At 32.8% G+C, this 21,144-nt stretch overlaps 2 protein-coding genes and 1 long non-coding RNA gene across 3 annotated transcripts; 1 reads left to right on the forward strand and 2 right to left on the reverse strand.

Moving 5' to 3' along the window:
• Positions 1-6,587: 6,587 nt before the first annotated feature.
• Positions 6,588-8,871, reverse strand: LOC102601401 ((-)-camphene/tricyclene synthase, chloroplastic-like). The gene is made up of 6 exons (XM_015310630.1): positions 8,613-8,871; positions 8,155-8,536; positions 7,755-7,973; positions 7,512-7,650; positions 7,029-7,277; positions 6,588-6,943 (listed from the first exon to the last, which is right to left on the reverse strand). Exons 1-6 carry the CDS (start codon positions 8,869-8,871, stop codon positions 6,647-6,649), a joined length of 1,545 nt encoding a protein of 514 aa, XP_015166116.1. The 3' UTR covers positions 6,588-6,646.
• A 6,706-nt stretch (positions 8,872-15,577) lies between these two features.
• On the reverse strand, positions 15,578-18,303 carry LOC102591240 ((-)-camphene/tricyclene synthase, chloroplastic-like). The gene is made up of 7 exons (XM_015310631.1): positions 18,057-18,303; positions 17,713-17,980; positions 17,075-17,465; positions 16,747-16,965; positions 16,504-16,642; positions 16,019-16,267; positions 15,578-15,933 (listed from the first exon to the last, which is right to left on the reverse strand). Exons 1-7 carry the CDS (start codon positions 18,255-18,257, stop codon positions 15,637-15,639), a joined length of 1,764 nt encoding a protein of 587 aa, XP_015166117.1. The 5' UTR covers positions 18,258-18,303; the 3' UTR covers positions 15,578-15,636.
• Positions 18,304-19,760: 1,457 nt separating this feature from the next.
• Positions 19,761-21,144, forward strand: LOC107061419 (uncharacterized). Its single transcript, XR_001473964.1, has 4 exons — positions 19,761-19,829; positions 20,067-20,177; positions 20,341-20,480; positions 20,804-21,144. It is a non-coding gene; the product is annotated as an uncharacterized lncRNA (long non-coding RNA).

The following is a 21,144-nucleotide window of genomic DNA, read 5'->3' on the forward strand; positions in this document are numbered from 1 at the left end:
TTACTTGTCCATTTTGACAAATCAAGAAATGAAAGGACAATTTTTTTTACCTATTATACCCTCAATTAAATGACTAATTACTTTGAAAAATGTAGAACTTTTCATCCACTTCATAATTAATAGGGGTAAAATGGTAAACTCACTATGTCATTAATAATTTTCTTAATATGTGTGTCAAGTCAAAAGTGGACAAATAATTAGGGACAAAGGGAGTATATTAAAGGAATGTCGGATGAGTTAGGTTGAATTTGATAAGTCAGAATTGGGTCCGCCACTTACCAAATTAAATGGCTATAATACAAGCAAAAATTTAATACTTTCTTTGTTTTTTATTTGTCAAATTTTGATCTAACACAGTTATTAAGAAAATAATAATTGATTCAATAAAATTATCATTTCAATCCTATCAATTGATGGGTTCCAAAATATATTTACTCACCATATTTTTTAAAGATAGTAACTTAATATTAATAAATTGAAGGTATAATAAAAAAAAGAAAATTATTTTTTCTTAATTTGACAAAAATAACAAATAAAAAAATTAATTAAAAAAATATTTAATAAATAAATAGAAACGGCGGGAGTACGTATTTACTAAAATAAGGACTGAACCTAAGACCAAAGAAAGCTGAGTACCAACTTGTTCAATTGGGAAAGAGATAAAATGAATACTAAATAGGTGGGTTTGGACTGAATTAGGATAAGTTAAAACAGGGTCGACCACTTGCCAAATTAAATTAAATGGCTACAATAATATTCGAGAAAGTCCAATAGTTTTGGAAATAGAAATAATTAAAGTAAAAAATATAAATATACTTTCCATTTTAAAATAAGCGAACTGTTAGGTTTTTTTTTTAAGTAGTTCAAAATAACTTAATTGTTCAAAGCTCAAGAGATTTATTGGTAATTTCTTCCATTTTTATCAATAATTTATATTTTTAGGTGATAATTTCAAGAGAGTTAATTTATTCATATTTATGATTTTAATTTGAACCATTTGTATTTTCAAGAACTAGATTCACCGCACGTGCGTTGCACGTGGTTGCTTCGTCTTAAGATTGTTACATGTCTGATAATATTATTAGACTCAGGTGTCATTAGCGTTTTATTTCCATTGAACATTAAGGCCAATAAATTCCCACTCAAGCGGTAGTTTTTGGTGTAAGTATTGCAGTAGATGCTAAGACCGCCCGTTTTTTTTATCACCGGTTGAATATTTGGTGAAACATCTCATAGATGGTTGTACGATGTGTATTTCCATTTTAGAAATGGGTAACATACCTGCTTGGTTTTGATGTGTACTACTTGGGTGAAGTTATATTCAATCTGAGAAGTGCAGTGTTGATCTTGTTGTGTACTTAAATTTGTGATTTCTAATTTTGAAACGCCAGTTGACTGTGTATTATACTTATGGTAGTTGTATGTCTAGTCTTAACTCCCTGTACCGTAAGCCGTATCTTGTTAATCTACATTTTAGTTGTTCATCCTATGGCTTTGTAAGTAATTATTCATTAAAGCCTACTTACTGACCAAACACACATCTGTACTATTTGTGTTATGGTGATTTTAGTGTAGCGCCATCCTGTTAATTTGATTGTACGTTATTTATTGTTAAGTAATTTTGCTTGACTTAACAATCTGCCCTATTAGTTATGTTCCATCATGACCCCTTTACAATAAGGTTTAATCATTGTGTACTGTATATTTACATAATTGAATAAACACAAAAGTAATGTCTTATTTGGTAGTTGCCTGATGTTGTTTATATTCTCTCCTCTTCCACCATACTTACGAATGCATCCACCCATTCTTCATTAGGTTCATGTTGTGTAGTGTTTATCCCTGTTTGATTTATTTGAATGTTGGTATTAATCAAATATCTCCTAAAACTTCCTTGTAGACAATATTTCTTGTGTATGTTCCTGTGTGTCGCTCTGGTTGTTCAGTCATTACCAATATTTTAGTTGTCTCCATAGATATTCCTCTCGATAGTGCCACATACAATTGACCATGTGAGAATACATGTTGTGGTAGGTACAACCCAACATTTGGTATTGTTTGACCTTGTGCCTTATTTATTGTCATTGCAAAACATAAACGTATTGGAAATTGTTTCCGAATAAATTTGAAAGGATAGCCTTCATTCTCGGGTGGTGATAGTTGTATTCTCGAAATAAACACTTGTTTTGTGGCATATTGACCTGTTGTTATTTCTGCATGTATGACATTCCTGTCAAAACCTCTACAAATCAGTCTTGTCCCATTGCACAACCCATTTGAGGGGTCTAGATTTCTCAGCATCATTATGGGTGCATTTTCTTTTAGAACCAACCTAATGCATACAACTTAATCATTTATCAGTTGTATTGTATTTGTAATAGTGCAAATTTTGTTTATTTCATTTGTGTTATGAGCTAACATAATAATAACAGTTATGTTTTATGTATAAGTTTTGATGTATTTGATAATGTACCTATGTGGCGGTAGTCCATTTGGTGTTAAGGTGTTGAGGTATTCTTCTTGATAGTAGTTGTTGGTATCATCTTCCGCTGCGTCAAAGCTGATGTATGTTTTTGTTTCTCCTGGGAATTTTCCAATCATCAATTCATTTAGATTATCTACAAATTCATTTCGACTTGCTAAGATGGCCCGTTCTGTTATGTACTCAGTAGATCTGTAATTTTGTTCAATGGCTGGGAAAATTTCCCTGACCAATGATTCTTCCGGATTACCATCCTGTATTTGTTGGACAATCATTTGTTGCGGCAGCGCTATCAAGTTTTCTTTTATTGTGGGTTCTTCTCCGTTTCCAATACGCAGCAACAACTCACTGAAAGTTGTATCTGTTCTTGCTCGCATATTTGTCGAAAGTTGTATCTTTTCCATCAAAGGCCACAAATACGACCTTACTAAACTTGCATCTACCGTCTCTGCTCGTGTAGATTTTGGTACAACAGGCAGTACTTGTCGGAAGTCGCCTCCAAACACCATGATTTTTCCTCCAAATGGTGCATCTTTATCCATTATATCGCGAAAGCTTCTGTCGACTGTTTCAATTGTGTGCCGCTTCGCCATGGGTGCTTCGTCCCATATTATTAATTTGGCCTGTCTAATTAGTTTTGCTCCGCCGCCTTGTTTTGACATATGTGTCATAGTTGTCTCATTTGCTTGTAGGGGTATTCCAAATCTTGAGTGTGCTGTGCGCCCTCCCGGCAATAGTGCTGCTGCCACACCACTGGTTGCACAAGCCAATGCTATCGTACCTTTTGATCTCACGTTGGCCAGTAATGCCCGATATAGGAATGTTTTCCCGGTTCCCCCAGGGCCATCTACAAAGAATAAACCTTCTGTTTCTGAATTGACCCTTTGTAGAATGGTATTAAAAGCTTGCTTTTGTTGTTGATTCAATTTGGATTCAATGGCTCTTTTCATTACCTTAGTAGGCGTTATTGTAAGATCTTTGTTGTCGGCCTTTATGATTTCACGCCTGTATTTGCGATGTGGTTAGTTAACTGTATCACCCATTTAGAGTGAGGTATGAATGGTGTATAGTATTGTCAATTTTTCGGTCATTTTAATATGTAAGTTTAGAACAATCATAATAGAGGAAATATGTATTGTTATAGCAATGTTCAATTGCGCGTGACAGTTGTGACAGTTTGGTTAAACTAATAATGGAGAATATATTTGTGAAGTATGTAATGTACCATGCTCGAAGGTCGTTTGCTTTTTGGAACATTGGATTGATCAAGACGCTGCTCACAGGAATAGTAGAGATCCCAAATCGGCCTAGTATGACAAGAGCATTTTAACGGTTAGAAACAATGAGTATAGGAAGTTTTTAGTTGCTAAATAGCGACAATATACTGGCACTACCTTTAAAGATTGAGACTCTGACGTCACATAAGGCCAGTATAGGCTTATCATCTTGCAGCTTTTCGAGGAATGAACCGTCATTTTCAGCAAAATCTCCCCATAGAGTGATGGTTGTATGTTCCATGCTGAAATAAGTGTTATAAGTGAATAGGTAATACATCATCTTTTCTATATACACATGATAGTATATGCATCATTGAAACTTACAGCTGATTTGTAACAACTATTTCTCGTCTTTTGGAATTAACATTTTGAATAAGGGGATTCACCGAAACTAAAACGCAAATCAAGTCTGGAAATAGATTATGTAAATTAGAGATTAGAATAACGTAATGGGTCATGAAAATAACAGTTTAGTCGTGTGGATAGTTACCTAGAATAGCACCATTAGGTAATTTATCAGCATGTTCCAATGATAAAAAGCCATCCGAGAATTTGTGAGTTGAAACCGCGTGTTCAGTCTCTTGTATGATTGTATTATCTGTAAAGGACAATTCAACTTCTTTGTGGACAGAAGAGTAGTTGGGATTGACGCGATCTAAGCGCCCTTTGGCGATGTAGTAACTCTTATTTGGCTTCAAAGAGTCCTTCCATGTCTCGATATGCTTATTAAATAGTGTTGCTTGAATCTTTGTCCCCTATTATTAAGCGGCGGAGGGATGGAATAAGTTCAAAAAAAATGAACCATAGTAAAATAAGGTAAGTAAAAGTGTGAATGTTGTTACCTCTTCATCAACTAATATTATAGTTCGGAAAGTTCCTTCGTGCCTTGAATTCTTGTAAGGTATTATTGAACCCCTGCGAATAACTAAGACCCGCATCACCGAATCAACAGAGTTTTTTGGTATATTGTTTATCAATAAACTCTGTTTTGCTAGTTCCGTTTCAGCCGCCATTTCGGTTGTATCTGGAAGAATGCAGGTACCTGGCAAAATGAGTGAAACAATGTTAACATTTGGCGTATTTGTGTATGGCGACGATTGATGAGGGCAGCGTCTGGTAATAGTATGCAACTTTTGGCGAAAATTTCAGGCAATTAAGACGTTAGTAGTAAGTTGTAATGTGCGAGAAATATAAGGTTAGCACTAACATATATACGAACATATGTTAACAGTAATAAGATGTAAAGATGCCATTCCTAAGGTTTGAAGTATCCCAAATATTGGAATTTTATAGTTGCAATTGGCAGGGAATTATATATTATATATGTGTAAAGATGCCATTCCTAAGGTTAATTAGAAATACCCCAAATATAGGACTTCTATAGTTGCAATTGGAAGGGAATTATATATGTGCAGGCGAGGTAGTCGTATTGTTGCAGCAAGGGGGAGGATCAAAGTGGATGAGTGGATTGTTCGTGTAGCTAGTATAATGTGTGGAATGTGTTTCACATTGTGTGTTTGCAGTATGTGCAGGCGAGGTAGTCGTATTGTTGCAGCAAGGGGGAGGTTCAAAGTGAATGAGTGGATTGTTCTTGTAGTCATTATACAGGGTGGAATGTGTTTAAAATTGTGTGCTTGCAGAATGGCGTGAGTATATATATGGTGTCAAGGAGTCCTGTCCCTGAAAGTTTAAATTATTAACGGGATAACTTAGAAAAGGGATTCACTTACAACGTGTCTAAAACCAGGGCAGAGAGGCAGATGATGCGTTTGTAAGTTTGCTGCGTGAAGAAAAAACAAATTAAAATTTGAAGGAAACTGATAGATGCAGTAAGGTAGTATTGAGAAGGAGAGGGTGTGTTGATTCAAACCTGTGCATTAAGCGTAATATACGTTAGATTAGATGGGTAGAAGTAATTGAGTTCATGAGTTATATATTGTGCGAAGCGATGGGTTGCGATTGTTTGATAATTCTGGGTGGACGTGTTTGTTTGGTTTGAATTTGGTGGCGTTTCAGAATGGTTGTGTAGTGTACGAAGGGCCATGTTAAAAGTTCAACAGGGGGAAGTGACGGCTTATGCGATACGGTGCATATAGTGCGGGTGGTGTAGAATAGAATAGGGGGTATTTAGTAATTTAACTTTAAGTTAGGAGGGTTATTTAGTAATTTACCATTAAGTTAGGAGTTGGTGCTTTTAAGGTAATATAGATAGTTTGTGAATAACTAAAAAGGCAAAAGTGGAAAGTGATGTTAAATTTATTTCTTAAACCTTTTTTCTTAATAGGTGCGTATTGCCTCACAATTCACTTATTTCGAAATGGAAATATGAAAAATTATTTTTCTTGAACTTATCACCTAGAAAATGTAAATGAAGAACAAAAATGGAAGAAATTTCTGATAACTATTCTTGAACATTGAACAATTAACTTATTTTGAACGATGAAAAAAAGGCAAAAATATTTACTCCCTCTATCCCATATTAGTCGGTCACTATACTAAAAATAGTTGTATCATATAAGTTGATCACCTTACTAAATCAAGAAATCATTAATCGATTTTTTTTCATATTACCCTTTAATTAATTCTTTTTGAAAGTGTTTACACTTGTTTATAAAGTTTCAAAGAAGTTCTTAAGGGATGAATTGGTAAAACTATCTTCTTATTTATAATTTCTTAACATATGTGTAAAAAGTAAAGTGATCAATTAATATGAGACACATATAGCAATAATTATGGATTATAGGGAGTACTAAAATAAGGACCAACCTATCGCAAATATTTTTTTACCATATATTTGTGTATCTGATGGAAGTCACAAAGATTGCCCATGAAAAACAGAGCTTTATGCTTTTTTAGGTATTGAATAGTTAAGACACTATGAAATTGATTACATAATGAGAGGCTCAAAGAGTAATTTGGAAATATAATTTTTAATGTGAGAATTTTGAATTCCATGCCCATCTCCATGCTGGTACATGCAGTGTGATGTTCTTGAAAAATTTAACACAATCCTAATGAATTCTTCAGAAAATAGCATTTCTTTACTAATTTGGTCTTTGTTCATCACTTCCCACATCTCCTTTATCAATAAATTGATGTGTTTTCTTGCCTCTTCTTCCGAAATATTCTTGTCATTCATGCAACATTGTATCGACTTGGGAACATCACCTTTTTTCAATTCATCCTAAATTAACAACAAGAATAATTAAAAAATGAGGAGCACTCACAAGTTTAATATGAGAGGAATTAAGGTATATATGAAAACGTACCGATGATGTCGCCAAATCATCGACGAAACGATTAATTATAGCACATCGACGAATTATATCTGGATATTTGTTTAAGGATTCCAATGCCTCTTTGGTGGTTGGATTGATGAGAAAGATGAATGCATGGAGTAATACCAAAGGAGTTGCAATTGAAATCCATGCATTATTCATGTACTCTTCTAGTGTTGGCTTATATCCATTGTGGTACCATCTTGCTTCTTGTAAGTATGCTTTGCATAAATCTGCCCACTAATTAATAGTAACTTGTTTCAAATATATAAATGGATTAATTAGAGCTTTAATTTGTGGTTTGGGGCAGGAGAGGAGAGGGGGCAGTGGCCAATATAGGTTCAACTGAATCCAATTTTGTGTTGCATAAAATATATAATTAAATTCTGAATCCAATGAAATTTAATTATTGGTTCTGCCTCAAAGATTGAATGTAAAAGAAGGGAATTAAGTGAAGATTGTAATTTTACTTACTTGTTTTGTGAGGTAGGGCAGGACATTGATCCCTTGTTGTTTGAGAATATAATAGGCCATTTCATTGGTAGTGTTGAAGAGTGAAAGGTAACATATTTTCATATAGTCCGGAAGCTGCTCCATTGCTTTTACATCCCATCTGAATTTGTATTACAAGAAATCAAAATTTGAAATCACAAACAAGCTGACAAGGACGACGATTAAGTTAGGTATTATGATGTTCATCAAAAGTTAATAACTGACCTTTGAACAGCATGAGTGAAGATTTCCAACTCATCAAGAGTGCCATAAACATCATAAATGTCATCTATGATGACTATAAAAGCAACGTTTTTCGCCACCATTCTTCGACAGAAGCTGTGTTGAGGCTCAAATACTAAACCCACTGACCAGAAAAAGGCTTCAACTAGTCTACCCCTTGAAAATGAATACTTCTCTGCCAAACGTGTGCTCTTCCACCACCTTTACATGAATGAGTACATGAAAATAAATATATATGATGTATTGATAAATTATATTTTACATGTTTTAACTCTTAAGCCATCCATAACAATAAATATAACGACGAACTTAACCTTTTATACGCTGAAATTTTGATACTGTCAAATCACTTAAAAGATACATGAATTGAAGGATATCACACGTTGATAGAATTTTCAAATCTTGTTGGTGTGTTGCTTGAACAATGTTGAAGTCCAATTTAGCAAGCTCTAACAAAAGAGGATTAGCATTTGACATTCTCTCGTAAATGCTAATATACCACTCTGTCTCTGATCTTGGCATCATCCAATGTCTTGGAAGTTCCAAGGCATGGACCACTAATTCCACCATTATATTCTCTTCTGCATTACAATTATTATCAACATAGCTCTTTAGATATGTCAATGTGGATTTTGTCGTATTTCTCAAAGAAGTTTCATTTTCTGTAAAGAGAAACGATGCTTCATATAATTCTAACAATCCTTTTGTGTCATGACAAATACTTTGCTTGACATTCTCCATGTCCTTGAAATCGTTGAATATATCTAACAACACACACAAAAAAAATGTTAGTCACATGAAAAAAATTAGACAGTTTAACCCTCGTACTCATATGGGTACCTTGAGTGATATGAAAACCATATTGTTTGAAGAGCCTAAACTTCAAGGCTATAGAGTATAATGAATTATCTGTACTCCTAATTTGGTCATGTACACTCTTCAATATTTGCATGATTTCATCGTTAAAGTGGTAACTCACTCCAAGCCTTCGTAAATTATCAATCAACTCCAACTTAGCATCTAATTCTTGTATTGATCCCTCAACCATCATCATCAAATTCTTCTTCATTTCCTTCTTCAATTCATCAAGCCGCTTCATATACTTACCCCCCAATTAAAGTTAATAAAATTATCTGAATGATACACAACACATTTGATATATATATATATATATATAATATAATATTATAAAGGACTATAAAATTAAATCTCCTATTTTATTCGTCAATGATTATTAAATGGAGATATATTCTCCTATGGTGGATGCAATGAGGCTTGTTTTGGTCCGGCAATACATAAAATGCTTGAATATGTGTAATGAATGATTGTCATGTCCTAGCTAGACGATGAAGGTTATATGAAAATCCTTGAAGGATTCAAAAGATGTTAAAGCAATTCCATTGAGTACCCCAATGGTTGTGAGATTGCTTAACACAAAGGAAGATCGATCTGCTGAAAATGATTGAAAAATATCATGTATTAGTGCAATTGGTGCACATACAAATTATTGATTATGCAGATGCAGGGAACTGTGTGATTTTTCTTTGAAAATAGATATTCCAGCCACCATGTATGAAGATAATGATGTATGTATAGCTCAATTAAAGTAAGGATATATCAAAGGATACTTGACAAAGTACATTTCACTAAACTTCTTCTTCACACATGATTTTCAACAAAATGGTGAGATAGAAGTTCAAAAGATCCGTTCAAGCAATAATCTTATCGATTTATTCACCAAGGCATTGCCAACATCAACATTTAAGAAGTTGAGATATAAGATTGGAATGCATCATCTCTGAGATATCAAGTAAAGCTTTCATCAAGGGGAGTGAAATACGCATTGTACTCTTTTCCTTAACCATGATTTTGTCCTGGTAAGGTTTTTAATGAGGCAACACTTAAAGCATATTATGAGATGTGTGTACTCTTTTTCCTTCACTAGGCTTTTTCCCACTAGGTTTTTCCTAGTAAGGTTTTAACGAGGCACATTATCTATGGGCATCCAAGGAGGAGTGTTATAAATTCATTGAACTAAGTGCATTGTCCATTGAGTTTATCCATAAACTTATACTTATCATCTATGTGTATTCCCTAGATTCTATGAACCTTTTTGGATAAGAACGTATCTATTTATTATGATACTTAATATGGTGACTTTTGGAATGATTTCGCAACCTATAAATAGGGTTGTTCATTTACCATTGTAAAAGACACAAACATGAGAGATGAAGACATTTGAATAAGATGGTCTCTATATTCCACTCCTCATATCTTTTGTCTATATTTCTTGTAGTATATTATTCATAATTTATAACAATGTTTAAATATTAGTGATAATCAATTATTACATCGAGTAAATGGAGAGTTCATGTGTTCAAAAGAGGATTGTTTACTCTTCCAGATTTTAATAGATGTTCATTCCATATATTTAATATTCTTAAAGTTGTTCTCTTTTATCCATTATGGCCCTTTGAAACCTTCAAATAGTAGTATTTAATTTAAAACTTTAAGATGTCTTTTGGTATTCCTGTATTTTTATCTATATAAATTCATCTTTTTGTTTCATGAAACTCACATCCAAAATTATCCTTTTCATTTTATAGTTAAAGTAGTGAAGCCATCAACATCTAAAGTATATGATATATCTACCTTAGTCTGATTAGATATCACTTTACGAAAATAAATGATTTTTCTATTTGATTCATGCTTTAGTTTGACTCGATGGAGAAGACTTTTGAATTTTGATTGGATATGAGAGAAGGTGTCGACAAAAACTTGGAAAATTATGTACCGATTTTGTATTCTTTTTTCATTTATATAAGGGATAAGGCACAAGTAACCGCCCTCCCCCCCCCCCCCCTAGACTATGACCAAAATCCCAGAGACACACCTTAACTATTCTAAGGTCCTATTACCCCCCTAAACTCATTTTTTATGTAATTTTGTACACCTTTTGACTTACATGGCACACTCCGTGACTCCACTTAAGTGAGGCGCGTGGGAGATGTTTGGAGGCCATGTAGGCCAAAAAGGTGTACAAAATTACAAAAAAATAAGTTCAGGGGGTAATAGGACCTTAGTTTAAGAAGGATGCGTATGATATTGTTTTCTTCTATGTTTATTTTTTTGATATTTCTCTACAAATGCATAAGTACCCCCCTCCCCCCCCTCCCCCAGCCTATGCCCAAAATCACTGAAACACACCTAACTTTTACTAAAGTCCTATTACTCCCCCTCCCCCCGAACTTATTTTATATATAATTTTCTACCCCTTTTCGGCCTACGTGGCACTATCCTTGAAAAAATTGTTAACATGCGCTGGACCCACAAGATAGTGTCACGTAGGTCGAAAAGGCGCAGAAAATTATATATAAAATAAGTTCCGGGGGATACTAGGACCTTAGTAAAGGTTAGGTGTGTCTCAGGGATTTGGGGCATAGGCTAGGGGGGTACTTGTGCATTTTCCCTTTAATTTTCTATAAATTATTATCATAACATTTATTTGAGATTGTTGCATTTTAGTACTCATTACACACAAACTTTCATTGAATTTTAATCGTCCTAACGAATTTATAACATATTGCATCAGACACATGTGCGTTGTAGGTGTCTAGAAACTAGTATCAAGAAAAACATTCAAAGACATAATTTAAATCATATTTTTCACTATTGCCCTTTGTGAAATCATAAATATAACTTTGTAAGTAATGTAATTTATCTCCATAAAAATATAAAACTACAATAAATGAAACAGTCAAATATGAAAAAAGTTTCAAACATCTACCTTGAACTTTGAACAATTCAATTATTTTGAACAATGAAAAAAGGCTCGAAAATTCAGTTAAACGAAATAGAGAGAGCACTAGAGAGACAAGATCTAAATTTACACAAAACCATGGGTGTGTTTGGTAAAGGAAATCACTTTCTGAAAATGTTTTTTTTTTTAATTAGTATTTTTAAAGCTAATAAGTGGGTTTATTGCTTCTTCATTTTTGTGTTCGATATATTTTCTAAAAAAAAGTTAAGCAATCGAACATAAGAAAATTGAAAAAATATCTATTTCCAACGTATTGATAACACCGCCTATGTTAAAAGTGTTTCTTGGTATCATGATATATTAAGATCTTAAATGTAGAGCCAACCAAGATCTATATTTACATAAACTACGTTAAAATGTCTTCTTCATATATCATGATTAGAGACCTTAATTAATCTCCCTTTACAAGCTTGGACCCTATATGGGTGTGGTTGGTAAAAAGGAAAATACGCGAGTTTTTTACTTACGCAACATGAAAAAATTGAAAAAAGGTTTAAAAAGGAAGGAAAGAGGATCGGAGACCGATCTTGAAGCCTGGAAATAGATTCTTTCAACTAATATATATTCAATGTCAGGAGTTGCTCGTAACTATAAGCCTGCTCGCATCCAATTCTAAAATTGTGGGTTTGAGTTACCAAGTGAACAAAAATGATGGTTAATTATGAGAACATCCAACATATTACATATACATTCTATAATTATTAAGTAAAAATATAAACCATTTTTCTACTTCTTATTATTATGTATGTTTCTTTCAAATCAAATGAATCACAAAAATACATGTAAAATAAATAGAAAAAAAAAGTAGAAAAATATTATACCTTTTTCTTTACTTCAAAGCTTATAATTCCTCTCAAATGGTAGTTTACCTTGTTGCAGATTTACAACACTTACATTGAGAAAATTGAGTCAGCAAAAGCATTATTATTGTTAGATCGATCTGCAAATGTGAACTTTCAATTAGTTTATCAAAGTCATGATCTGAAATTGATTAGTTAAAGTTTATTATAAATTTGAATTATAAAAGCCAACTCTTTCTATATAATTTCCGGCAGTCCATTAAAATATTTGCTAGTGGATAATCATTGACGAATAAAATAGGAGATTTAATTTTGTAGTCCTTTATAATAATATATTTTATATATATATATATATATATATTATGCAGTTATAAAAGAATGTATGTGTGCTACATAAAAATAAAATAAATATACCGTGTAATTATTATTAAGGGATTGAATATATTGAAAATCCCAGGTAGTAGGTTTGTAATTCCCTAAACGTCGGATAGTATGTTGAGGTAATTTCATATGGGCAGCAGTAGAGAGAGAGGCTTTTGATAGTACAACTAGTACTGATGGCTTATCATGATTAAGAAACTATCAAGTATCATTCATTTATCCAAGAATGATGAGGGCCAACAATGTTGATTAAAGAATTTAACACATCATCTGTGTAAGATCGGTCAACTAGAAAAAAGACATCTTCCCTACTCATCAACTTCACGCCGCCGTTCGTTTTCTACCGAGGTCGGGTTTTTTTTTAAAGACAAATCCATCATTATAGGGCTAGAGGCCGGATCGCTCATAACAAAGACAAGACAATTATAGGGAGGACGTACGTGTTCTCGGGCGAGTGCGGACTCGATTAGTATACAAGATCATCAACATAGTAATAAGATGCATCTGCTGAAGCCAAGACTCATGTAACAACAAGCTGGACTGACCAAAGAATAAGATAAAAAGCAGAGTTCCCGCCTACGGCTACATGCCTCTTGGAAAAGAGGGTCGAGGCCGCATTGGTGGGGGATGTGTTTCTCCCCCAAATAGTTCTGGCTCGGAGGTCAGAAATCCGCAACCTCCTGTTTTCCCACGTTCGGTAGACTTTCTTTCAAAAATCTCGACTAATAGAAGAGTGAAATTAGAATAGGCTAAGAAAACTGCATGATTAGCAATGAATAGGATCAATCCTCCATATTCTGTTAAGCGAACCCCACGTGTTGGACGTTGAGCACAAATGGACACTTAAGACATAAATATTACAAAACTAAGCCTTACACTCGAGTTTCAAAGCGTTTTACTAGAGCCTCACCCCAAAATGAGCACCAAGGCGAGTCCCAGCAAAAAAATTATAACACTGATTCGTATTATTAAAATAAGAACCAACCTATTATCAAAGAAAATCTAAGGACCAACTTAATCAATTTTTAGGAAATACTCCCTCTGTCCCTAATTACTTGTCCACTTTTCCTTTTATAGTTGCCCCTAATTACTTGTCCATTTTGACAAATCAAGAAATTAAAGGACAATTTTTTTACCTATTATACCCTCAATTAAATGACTAATTACTTTGAAAAATGTAGGACTTTTCATCCACTTCATAATTAATAGGGGTAAAATGGTAAACTCACTATGTCACTAATTATTTTTTTGATATGTGTGCCAAGTCAAAAGTGGACAAATAATTAGGAACAAAGAGAGTATATTAAAGGAATGTCGGATGAGTTAGGTTGAATTTGAATAAGTCAGAATAGGGTCCGCCACTTGCCAAATTAAATGGCTATAATACAAGCAAAAATTTAATACTTTCTTTGTTTTTTATTTGTCAAATTTTGACCTAACACAGTTATTAAGAAAATAATAATTAATTTATCATTTCAATCCTATCAAATTGATGGGTTCCAAAATATATTTACTCACCATATTTTTCAAAAATATTAATTTAATAATAATAAATTGAAGGTATAATAAAAAAAAATTATTTTTTTCTTAATTTGACAAAAGTAACAAATAAAATAATTAATTAAAAAAATATTTAATAAATAAATAGAAACGGCGGGAGTTACGTATTTTACTAAAATAAGGACTGAACCTAAGACCAAAGAAAGCTGAGTACCAAACTTTGTTCAATTGGGAAAAGAGATAAAAATGAATACTAATAGGTGGGTTTGGACTGAATTAGGATAAGTTAAAACAGGGTCGACCACTTGCCAAATTAAATTAAATGGCTACAATAATATTCAAGAAAGTCCAATAGTTTTGGAAATAGAAATAATTCAAAGTAAAAAATATAAATATACTTTCCATTTTAAAATAAGCGAATTGTTAGGTCTTTTTTATAGTAGTTCAAAATTACTGAACTGTTCAAAGTTCAAGAGATCTATTGAAAATTTCTTCCATTTTTAGGTGATAATTTCAAGAGAGTTAATTTATTCATAGGAAAAATCTTTTTGGCTAGAAAATTTGGCCAGAATGATATTTTATCATTTAAAACATTTTTACTCTTTTAACTTTAATACCTTTTAACTAAAAAATGAAAAAAACATCAGTTTATTTTTAAATAAAAAAAATATTATAGTTTTTTAATTTTTTGGCCAAATTTTCTGGCCATTCAACACTTCCCTTATTCATATTTATGATTTTAATTTGAACCATTTGTATTTTCAAGAATAGTTTGTGAATAACTAAAATGGCAAAAGTGAAAAGTGATGTTAAATTTATTTCTTAAACTTTTTTTCTTAATAGGTGTGTATTACCTCAACAATTCACTTATTTCGAAATTGAGGAAATATGAAAAATTATTTTTCTTGAACTTATCACCTAGAAAATGTAAATGAAGAACAAAAATGGAAGAAATTTCTGACAACTATTCTTGAACATTGAAAAATTAACTTATTTTGAACACCTCACTAAATCAAGAAATCATTAATCGATTTTTTCTCATATTACCCTTTAATTAATTCTTTTTGAAAGTGTTTACACTTGTTTATAAAGTTTCAAAGAAGTTCTTAAGGGATGAATTGGTAAAACTATCTTCTTATTTATAATTTCTTAACATATGTGTAAAAAGTAAAGTGATCAATTAATATGAGACACATATAGCAATAATTATGGATTATAGGGAGTACTAAAATAAGGACCAACCTATCGCAAATATTTTTTTACCATATATTTGTGTATCTGATGGAAGTCACAAAGATTGCCCATGAAAAACAGAGCTTTATGCTTTTTTAGGTATTGAATAGTTAAGACACTATGAAATTGATTACATAATGAGAGGCTCAAAGAGTAATTTGGAAATATAATTTTTAATGTGAGAATTTTGAATTCCATGCCCATCTCCATGCTGGTACATGCAGTGTGATGTTCTTGAAAAATTTAACACAATCCTAATGAATTCTTCAGAAAATAGCATTTCTTTACTAATTTGGTCTTTGTTCATCACTTCCCACATCTCCTTTATCAATAAATTGATGTGTTTTCTTGCCTCTTCTTCCGAAATACCCTTGTCATTCATGCAACATTGTATCGACTTGGGAACATCACCTCTTTTCAATTCATCCTAAATTAACAACAAGAATAATTAAAAAATGAGGAGCACTCACAAGATTAATATGAGAGGAATTAAGGTATATATGAAAACGTACCGATGATGTCGCCAAATCATCGACGAAACGATTAATTATAGCACATCGACGAATTATATCTGGATATTTGTTTAAGGATTCCAATGCCTCTTTGGTAGTTGGATTGATGAGAGAGATGAATGCATGGAGTAATACCAAAGGAGTTGCAATTGAAATCAATGCATTATTCATGTACTCTTCTAGTGTTGGCTTATATCCATTGTGGTACCATCTTGCTTCTTGTAAGTATTCTTTGCATAAATCTGCCCACTAATTAATAGTAACTTGTTTTCAAATATATAAATGGATTAATTAGAGCTTTAATTTGTGGTTTGGGGCAGGGGAGGAGAGGGGGCAGAGGCCAATATAGGTTCAACTGAATCCAATTTTGTGTTGCATAAAATAGAAAAATTAAATTCTGAATCCAATGAAATTTAAATATTGGTTCTGCCTCAAAGATTGAAAGTAAAAGAAGGGGATTAAGTGAAGATTGTAATTTTACATACTTGTTTTGTGAGGTAGGGCAGGACATTGATCCCTTGTTGTTTGAGAATATGATAGGCCATTTCATTGGTAGTGTTGAAGAGTGAAAGGTAACATATTTTCATATAGTCCGGAAGCTGCTCCATTGCTTTTACATCCCATCTGAATTTGTATTACAAGAAATCAAAATTCGAAATCACAAACAAGCTGACAAGGACGACGATTAAGTTAGGTATTATGATGTTCATCAAAAGTTAATAACTGACCTTTGAACAGCATGAGTGAAGATTTCCAACTCATCAAGAGTGCCATAAACATCATAAATGTCATCTATGACGACTATAAAAGCAACGTTTTTCGCCACCATTCTTCGACAGAAGCTGTGTTGAGGCTCAAATACTAATCCCACTGACCAGAAAAAGTCTTCCACCAGTCTATCTCTTGAAAATGACAACTTCTCTGCCAAACTTGTGCTCTTCCACCACCTTTACATTACATGAGAAATTATATTGTACATGTTCTAACATGGAATTTTAACTCTGAAATCATATTACTATCAGATCATCTAAAAGATATAATTGAATGATACCTCACCTTGACAGAATTTTCAAATCTTGTTGGTGTGCTGCTTGAACTATGTTGAAGTCCAATTTAGCAAGCTCGAGCAGAAGAGGATTAGCATTTGGTATTCTCCCATAAATTTTAATATACCACTCTGTCTCTAATCTTGGCATCATCCAATGTCTTGGAAGTTCCAAAGCATGGACCACTAATTCCACTATTATATTATCGTCTTGATTTCCACATGAATGATTGTCAACATAATTCTTTAGATGTGCCACTGTGAATCTTGTGGCATTTTTCAGAGTGATTTCAGTTTCTGTAGAGAGAAATGATGCTTCATATAATTCTAACAAACCTTTTGTGTCTTTACAAATACTCTGCTTCAAATTTCCATTCTCGTCTTTGAAATCGTTCAATATATCTAGAAACAACAAGAAAAAAAATAATATAAGAGTTGATTTAGATTCTATTTCTCACAATATTGTAGCTATAGAAAATATCTTTTGACGTTTTTCTTGAAAATATATAAGTAAGTAAATAAAAGTGTTTTCTCTCTCAACAGTTTTAATTCCTATAAGGTTCAAAATAGATTTAATCAATAAAACAGATTGCCTAGAGAAAAACAAGAATGAACAAGAAATAAAAGTCAAATTAAAATAGTATTGTACCTTGGGAGATATGAAAACCATGTTGTCTCAATAGTCTAAATTTCAAAGCTGTGGTATATAATGAATCTCTTGGGGTTATATTTTGGTAATTAATGCTCCTCAAAATTTGCATAATTTCATCTTTAAAGTGGTAGCTCACTCCAAGCCTCTCTAAATTATCAATCAACTCCAACTTCTCTAACTCTTGTGATCCTTCAACCATCATCATCATCAAATTTTTATTTACTTCCTTCTTTAGTTTGTTAAAACGCTTCATATACTTGTCTCCCTACGCAACACATTTACAAATTAAATGAATAACGCGTGAGGTTAATATAATATATAGAAAATGTAGGTACGTTTACCGCATAAGGATTGTGCAGGGAGTGAATAAATTGAAAATCCCATATGGTAGGCTCGTAATTCCCTGAACGCCTTGTGGTGGAAATAGGAGTAATAATGTTCATGGCAGAAGCAGATGTAGAGTGACGGAGTGTGAAAAAACAAGTAAATGATGGTCTGTTGAAGGTGACCATCATCCCTATGTTATTCAATATTGAAACCATTTTATTGACTCTGCTTCAATGTTTTTGGAAAGTGTGTTTTAGGAACCCCAAGATGTTGCCGTTTAAATAGAATCAAAATATACCTACTCCCTGTTATTTTATTAATATAAATTTGAGACACAGTGAGTGAGTATCATATCATATGAATAAAGATAAAGTTTATTTAACACTTGGAATTTTCAAGGCCAATCAAACAAAAGTTGGTGAAAAGTCTCGTATGAAAAGGCAAACGTCAAGCACATTTCAACAAATTAAATACTCTCTCTCGTCACTTTTATTTATTCCTTATACTAAAAATCTATTGTAAAAATAATTCAAGAAAAGCGCTTTATGAGGTGATAGGTCACGACTATTTTGAATAGTATTAGTAATATTGATGAACAATAATTTTAAGTGAACAAGAGTGGACCCACATGGGTTCCAGGGGTTCACCCGAACTCCTTCGGCAAAAAATTACATTATATATATAAGATAATTTTCTGTATTTATGTGGATATATATATTTTGAACCCCTTTAATGAAAAAGAGAAACCGATAGCCTAGAGGCAGGACCCCATGAAATTAACCTCCATGTCGAGGGTTCCAATCTCTGTGTTAGTGTTTAATTTTTTCTTTCTTAGTTTCAGTTATTTTTTTCTTTTTAGTTTCAGTTCCCTTTTTAAATTTTTTTTTTTATAAAACATGCTAAAAGTGTGGTTTTAATTTTTTCTTTCTTAGTTTCAGTTTTTTTTTTTTAGTTTCAGTTCCATTTTTTTATGTATAAAACATATTAAAAGTGTGGTTTTAAACCCAAAAAAAATCAAGGGTCCTCCACTAAAACTATATCCAGGTGTGTCTAGTATCAAGGTAATGTATCGGGACGTTATGTATTGGGTATTGAGTGTTGTATTCGAAATCGAAACACGACGTATCAGGACGTTGAGTGATGTATCCAAAATCGGAACATGATGTATTGGAAAGCTGAGTGATGTGTCCGAAATCAGGACGCGATGTTCAGGACATTGAATGATGTATCTGAACTCCTTAAATTTGAAGAGATTTTTGTCAAATTTCTAAATTTTGCAGCTAAAAGATAAATAAAATTGGACAGTAGTACAGACGGAACTTATAAATAGACACAGACATGAAAATAAAAATCTGGAATTGGAGAAAAACAATACCAACTAGGTGATTAATTTGATTAAATATCATAACCATGATTAAGTGAGAAACGTTTATATACGCAAACGGGTAAAAAATCAATCCAATCGGACTAAATCTATCTATCTATATATATATATATATATATATAAAGCTGAATATAAAACAGGTGATGTGGCACCCTCCAATGGCCACCATTTCTGATTTTTTTGCCTATAAAATAAGTACATAAATGAGTTAAAAGGAACACACTAAATAATTGACCAGCTGCTATTAAAGCCTAAAACGTTTTCCTAAAGCCCAGCCCACTAACATGACCTTAAAGACCCAATTGAATAGGTTAGTTTATGAGGCGTTATTTTTATTTTCTTATTTCGCTAAAGTTTTCCTCTGACTTTATGACCTTCTCCCTCCCAATTTCAGAAGTTTAAGGTACGTTTTTCATTTCATTTCACCTTCTACCATTATTAATCCATTCCTTTTATCTTCCTGATTTGTAATGTCTTAAAATTTGTATTAATCTCTGAATCATTGCATTGTTAATTTATTTTTGTGCACTTTCATAAATACCCTAATTTTTGCAGTATATATAGTTTCATAGTCAGTCAACCCTTTGCATACCCAAATTTTCATTCTCAGTTGTTACAATGGCTTATTCTTGCCTTTCAGAGTTGGTTGGTGGTCTCACAGACTTTGGTGCTAGATTAATGGATTTTGGATTGGCAAGGTTGATGACGTCAGTTTTCTATCATTAGCTATCCCGTTAGCACTTATGGTTTGGTTAGTTTCGGTCTCATTATTCTTAATCCATTTTTCCAATGTGGATCCTTTGTTCAGTTGTTTGCTCTCTTGCATATGTAGCAGTAGTAGAAATTTTCAAAACTTTCTTATGAGAGTCTCTTTCACCACGCAATTTGATATGACCTGTTAGAATGGGTGACAGATATGCAACAACGGTCATATGCGCATGTCAGGGTTGCTTCCTAATACAAAGCACGGGACGTCTAAAATGGTGATCAAGTTAGTACAGAAGCAACAACTTCTTCATCAATAATGAAAATGCAACCAACTAACACCGACGTGGTGAGTTTGTATTAGTATTTTTATTTGATTCAATTCATCACCAAATATCGTGTGTACCATTCGAACTGTCTATTTTAACAACTCGAAATCATGTTGCGGGTGCCAATAAGGTTTCACATTCCTATCAAGAAAAAAAGAAACTATGTATAAGGTGTAGTGCAGGCGTACCCAAAAATTTGAAGACGATGGATACTGTGAAAATTTATTTAACACATAACCCATGTACTAATAATGTGAATCAAATCATGAAACTACTTATCCCTTTTGAGTTTTGACAGCACAAGCTAACATAATTTTTTTTCCTGCAAATTATGCTCATGTAGATAGCTGGATTTACTGGCGGAACAAAGATGTCAACCATGATGCATGCAGCGCTAACAACAGAATATTCAATTGATAGCAAGGATGTTATCGACGCACTATGGTACCTTCAGTTTCACTTGCCTTGTGATGATCAATTTACAACATACAACTTATGCTAAGTTGGGACCTCAAGAGTTAGTTATATTAGAAAGAGAGTTGAGTGTTTTTGTCTGCCATTTAAGACTCCAGTGTAGATCTTGGCCAAACTATGACTTTAATTTGGCCAAGGTTTTGGAACACTAAACTGTTCTATATAATAGATAAGGCAAGAGACAATTTATGACCTCCCCAATTTTAGAAA

The sequence above is a fragment of the Solanum tuberosum genome, unplaced genomic scaffold, assembly GCF_000226075.1.
Source record: "Solanum tuberosum cultivar DM 1-3 516 R44 unplaced genomic scaffold, SolTub_3.0 scf00136, whole genome shotgun sequence".
Classification (NCBI taxonomy): Eukaryota; Viridiplantae; Streptophyta; class Magnoliopsida; order Solanales; family Solanaceae; genus Solanum; species Solanum tuberosum.

What these genes read in the sequence shown, in the direction of transcription:
- LOC102591240 (XM_015310631.1), bottom strand. Translation starts at nt 18,257, where the DNA reads ATGGTTTCAATATTGAATAACATAGGGATGATGGTCACCTTCAACAGA. An exon ending in TGGTTTTCATATCTCCCAAG is followed by an intron (nt 17,466 to 17,712) that starts GTACAATACTAT and finishes TGTTGTTTCTAG; the next exon opens with ATATATTGAACGATTTCAAA. An exon ending in TTCACTCATGCTGTTCAAAG is followed by an intron (nt 16,643 to 16,746) that starts GTCAGTTATTAA and finishes ATACAAATTCAG; the next exon opens with ATGGGATGTAAAAGCAATGG.
- LOC102601401 (XM_015310630.1), bottom strand. Translation starts at nt 8,871, where the DNA reads ATGAAGCGGCTTGATGAATTGAAGAAGGAAATGAAGAAGAATTTGATG. An exon ending in TGCCCTACCTCACAAAACAA is followed by an intron (nt 7,278 to 7,511) that starts GTAAGTAAAATT and finishes ACTATTAATTAG; the next exon opens with TGGGCAGATTTATGCAAAGC. An exon ending in ATGATTTGGCGACATCATCG is followed by an intron (nt 6,944 to 7,028) that starts GTACGTTTTCAT and finishes TTGTTAATTTAG; the next exon opens with GATGAATTGAAAAAAGGTGA.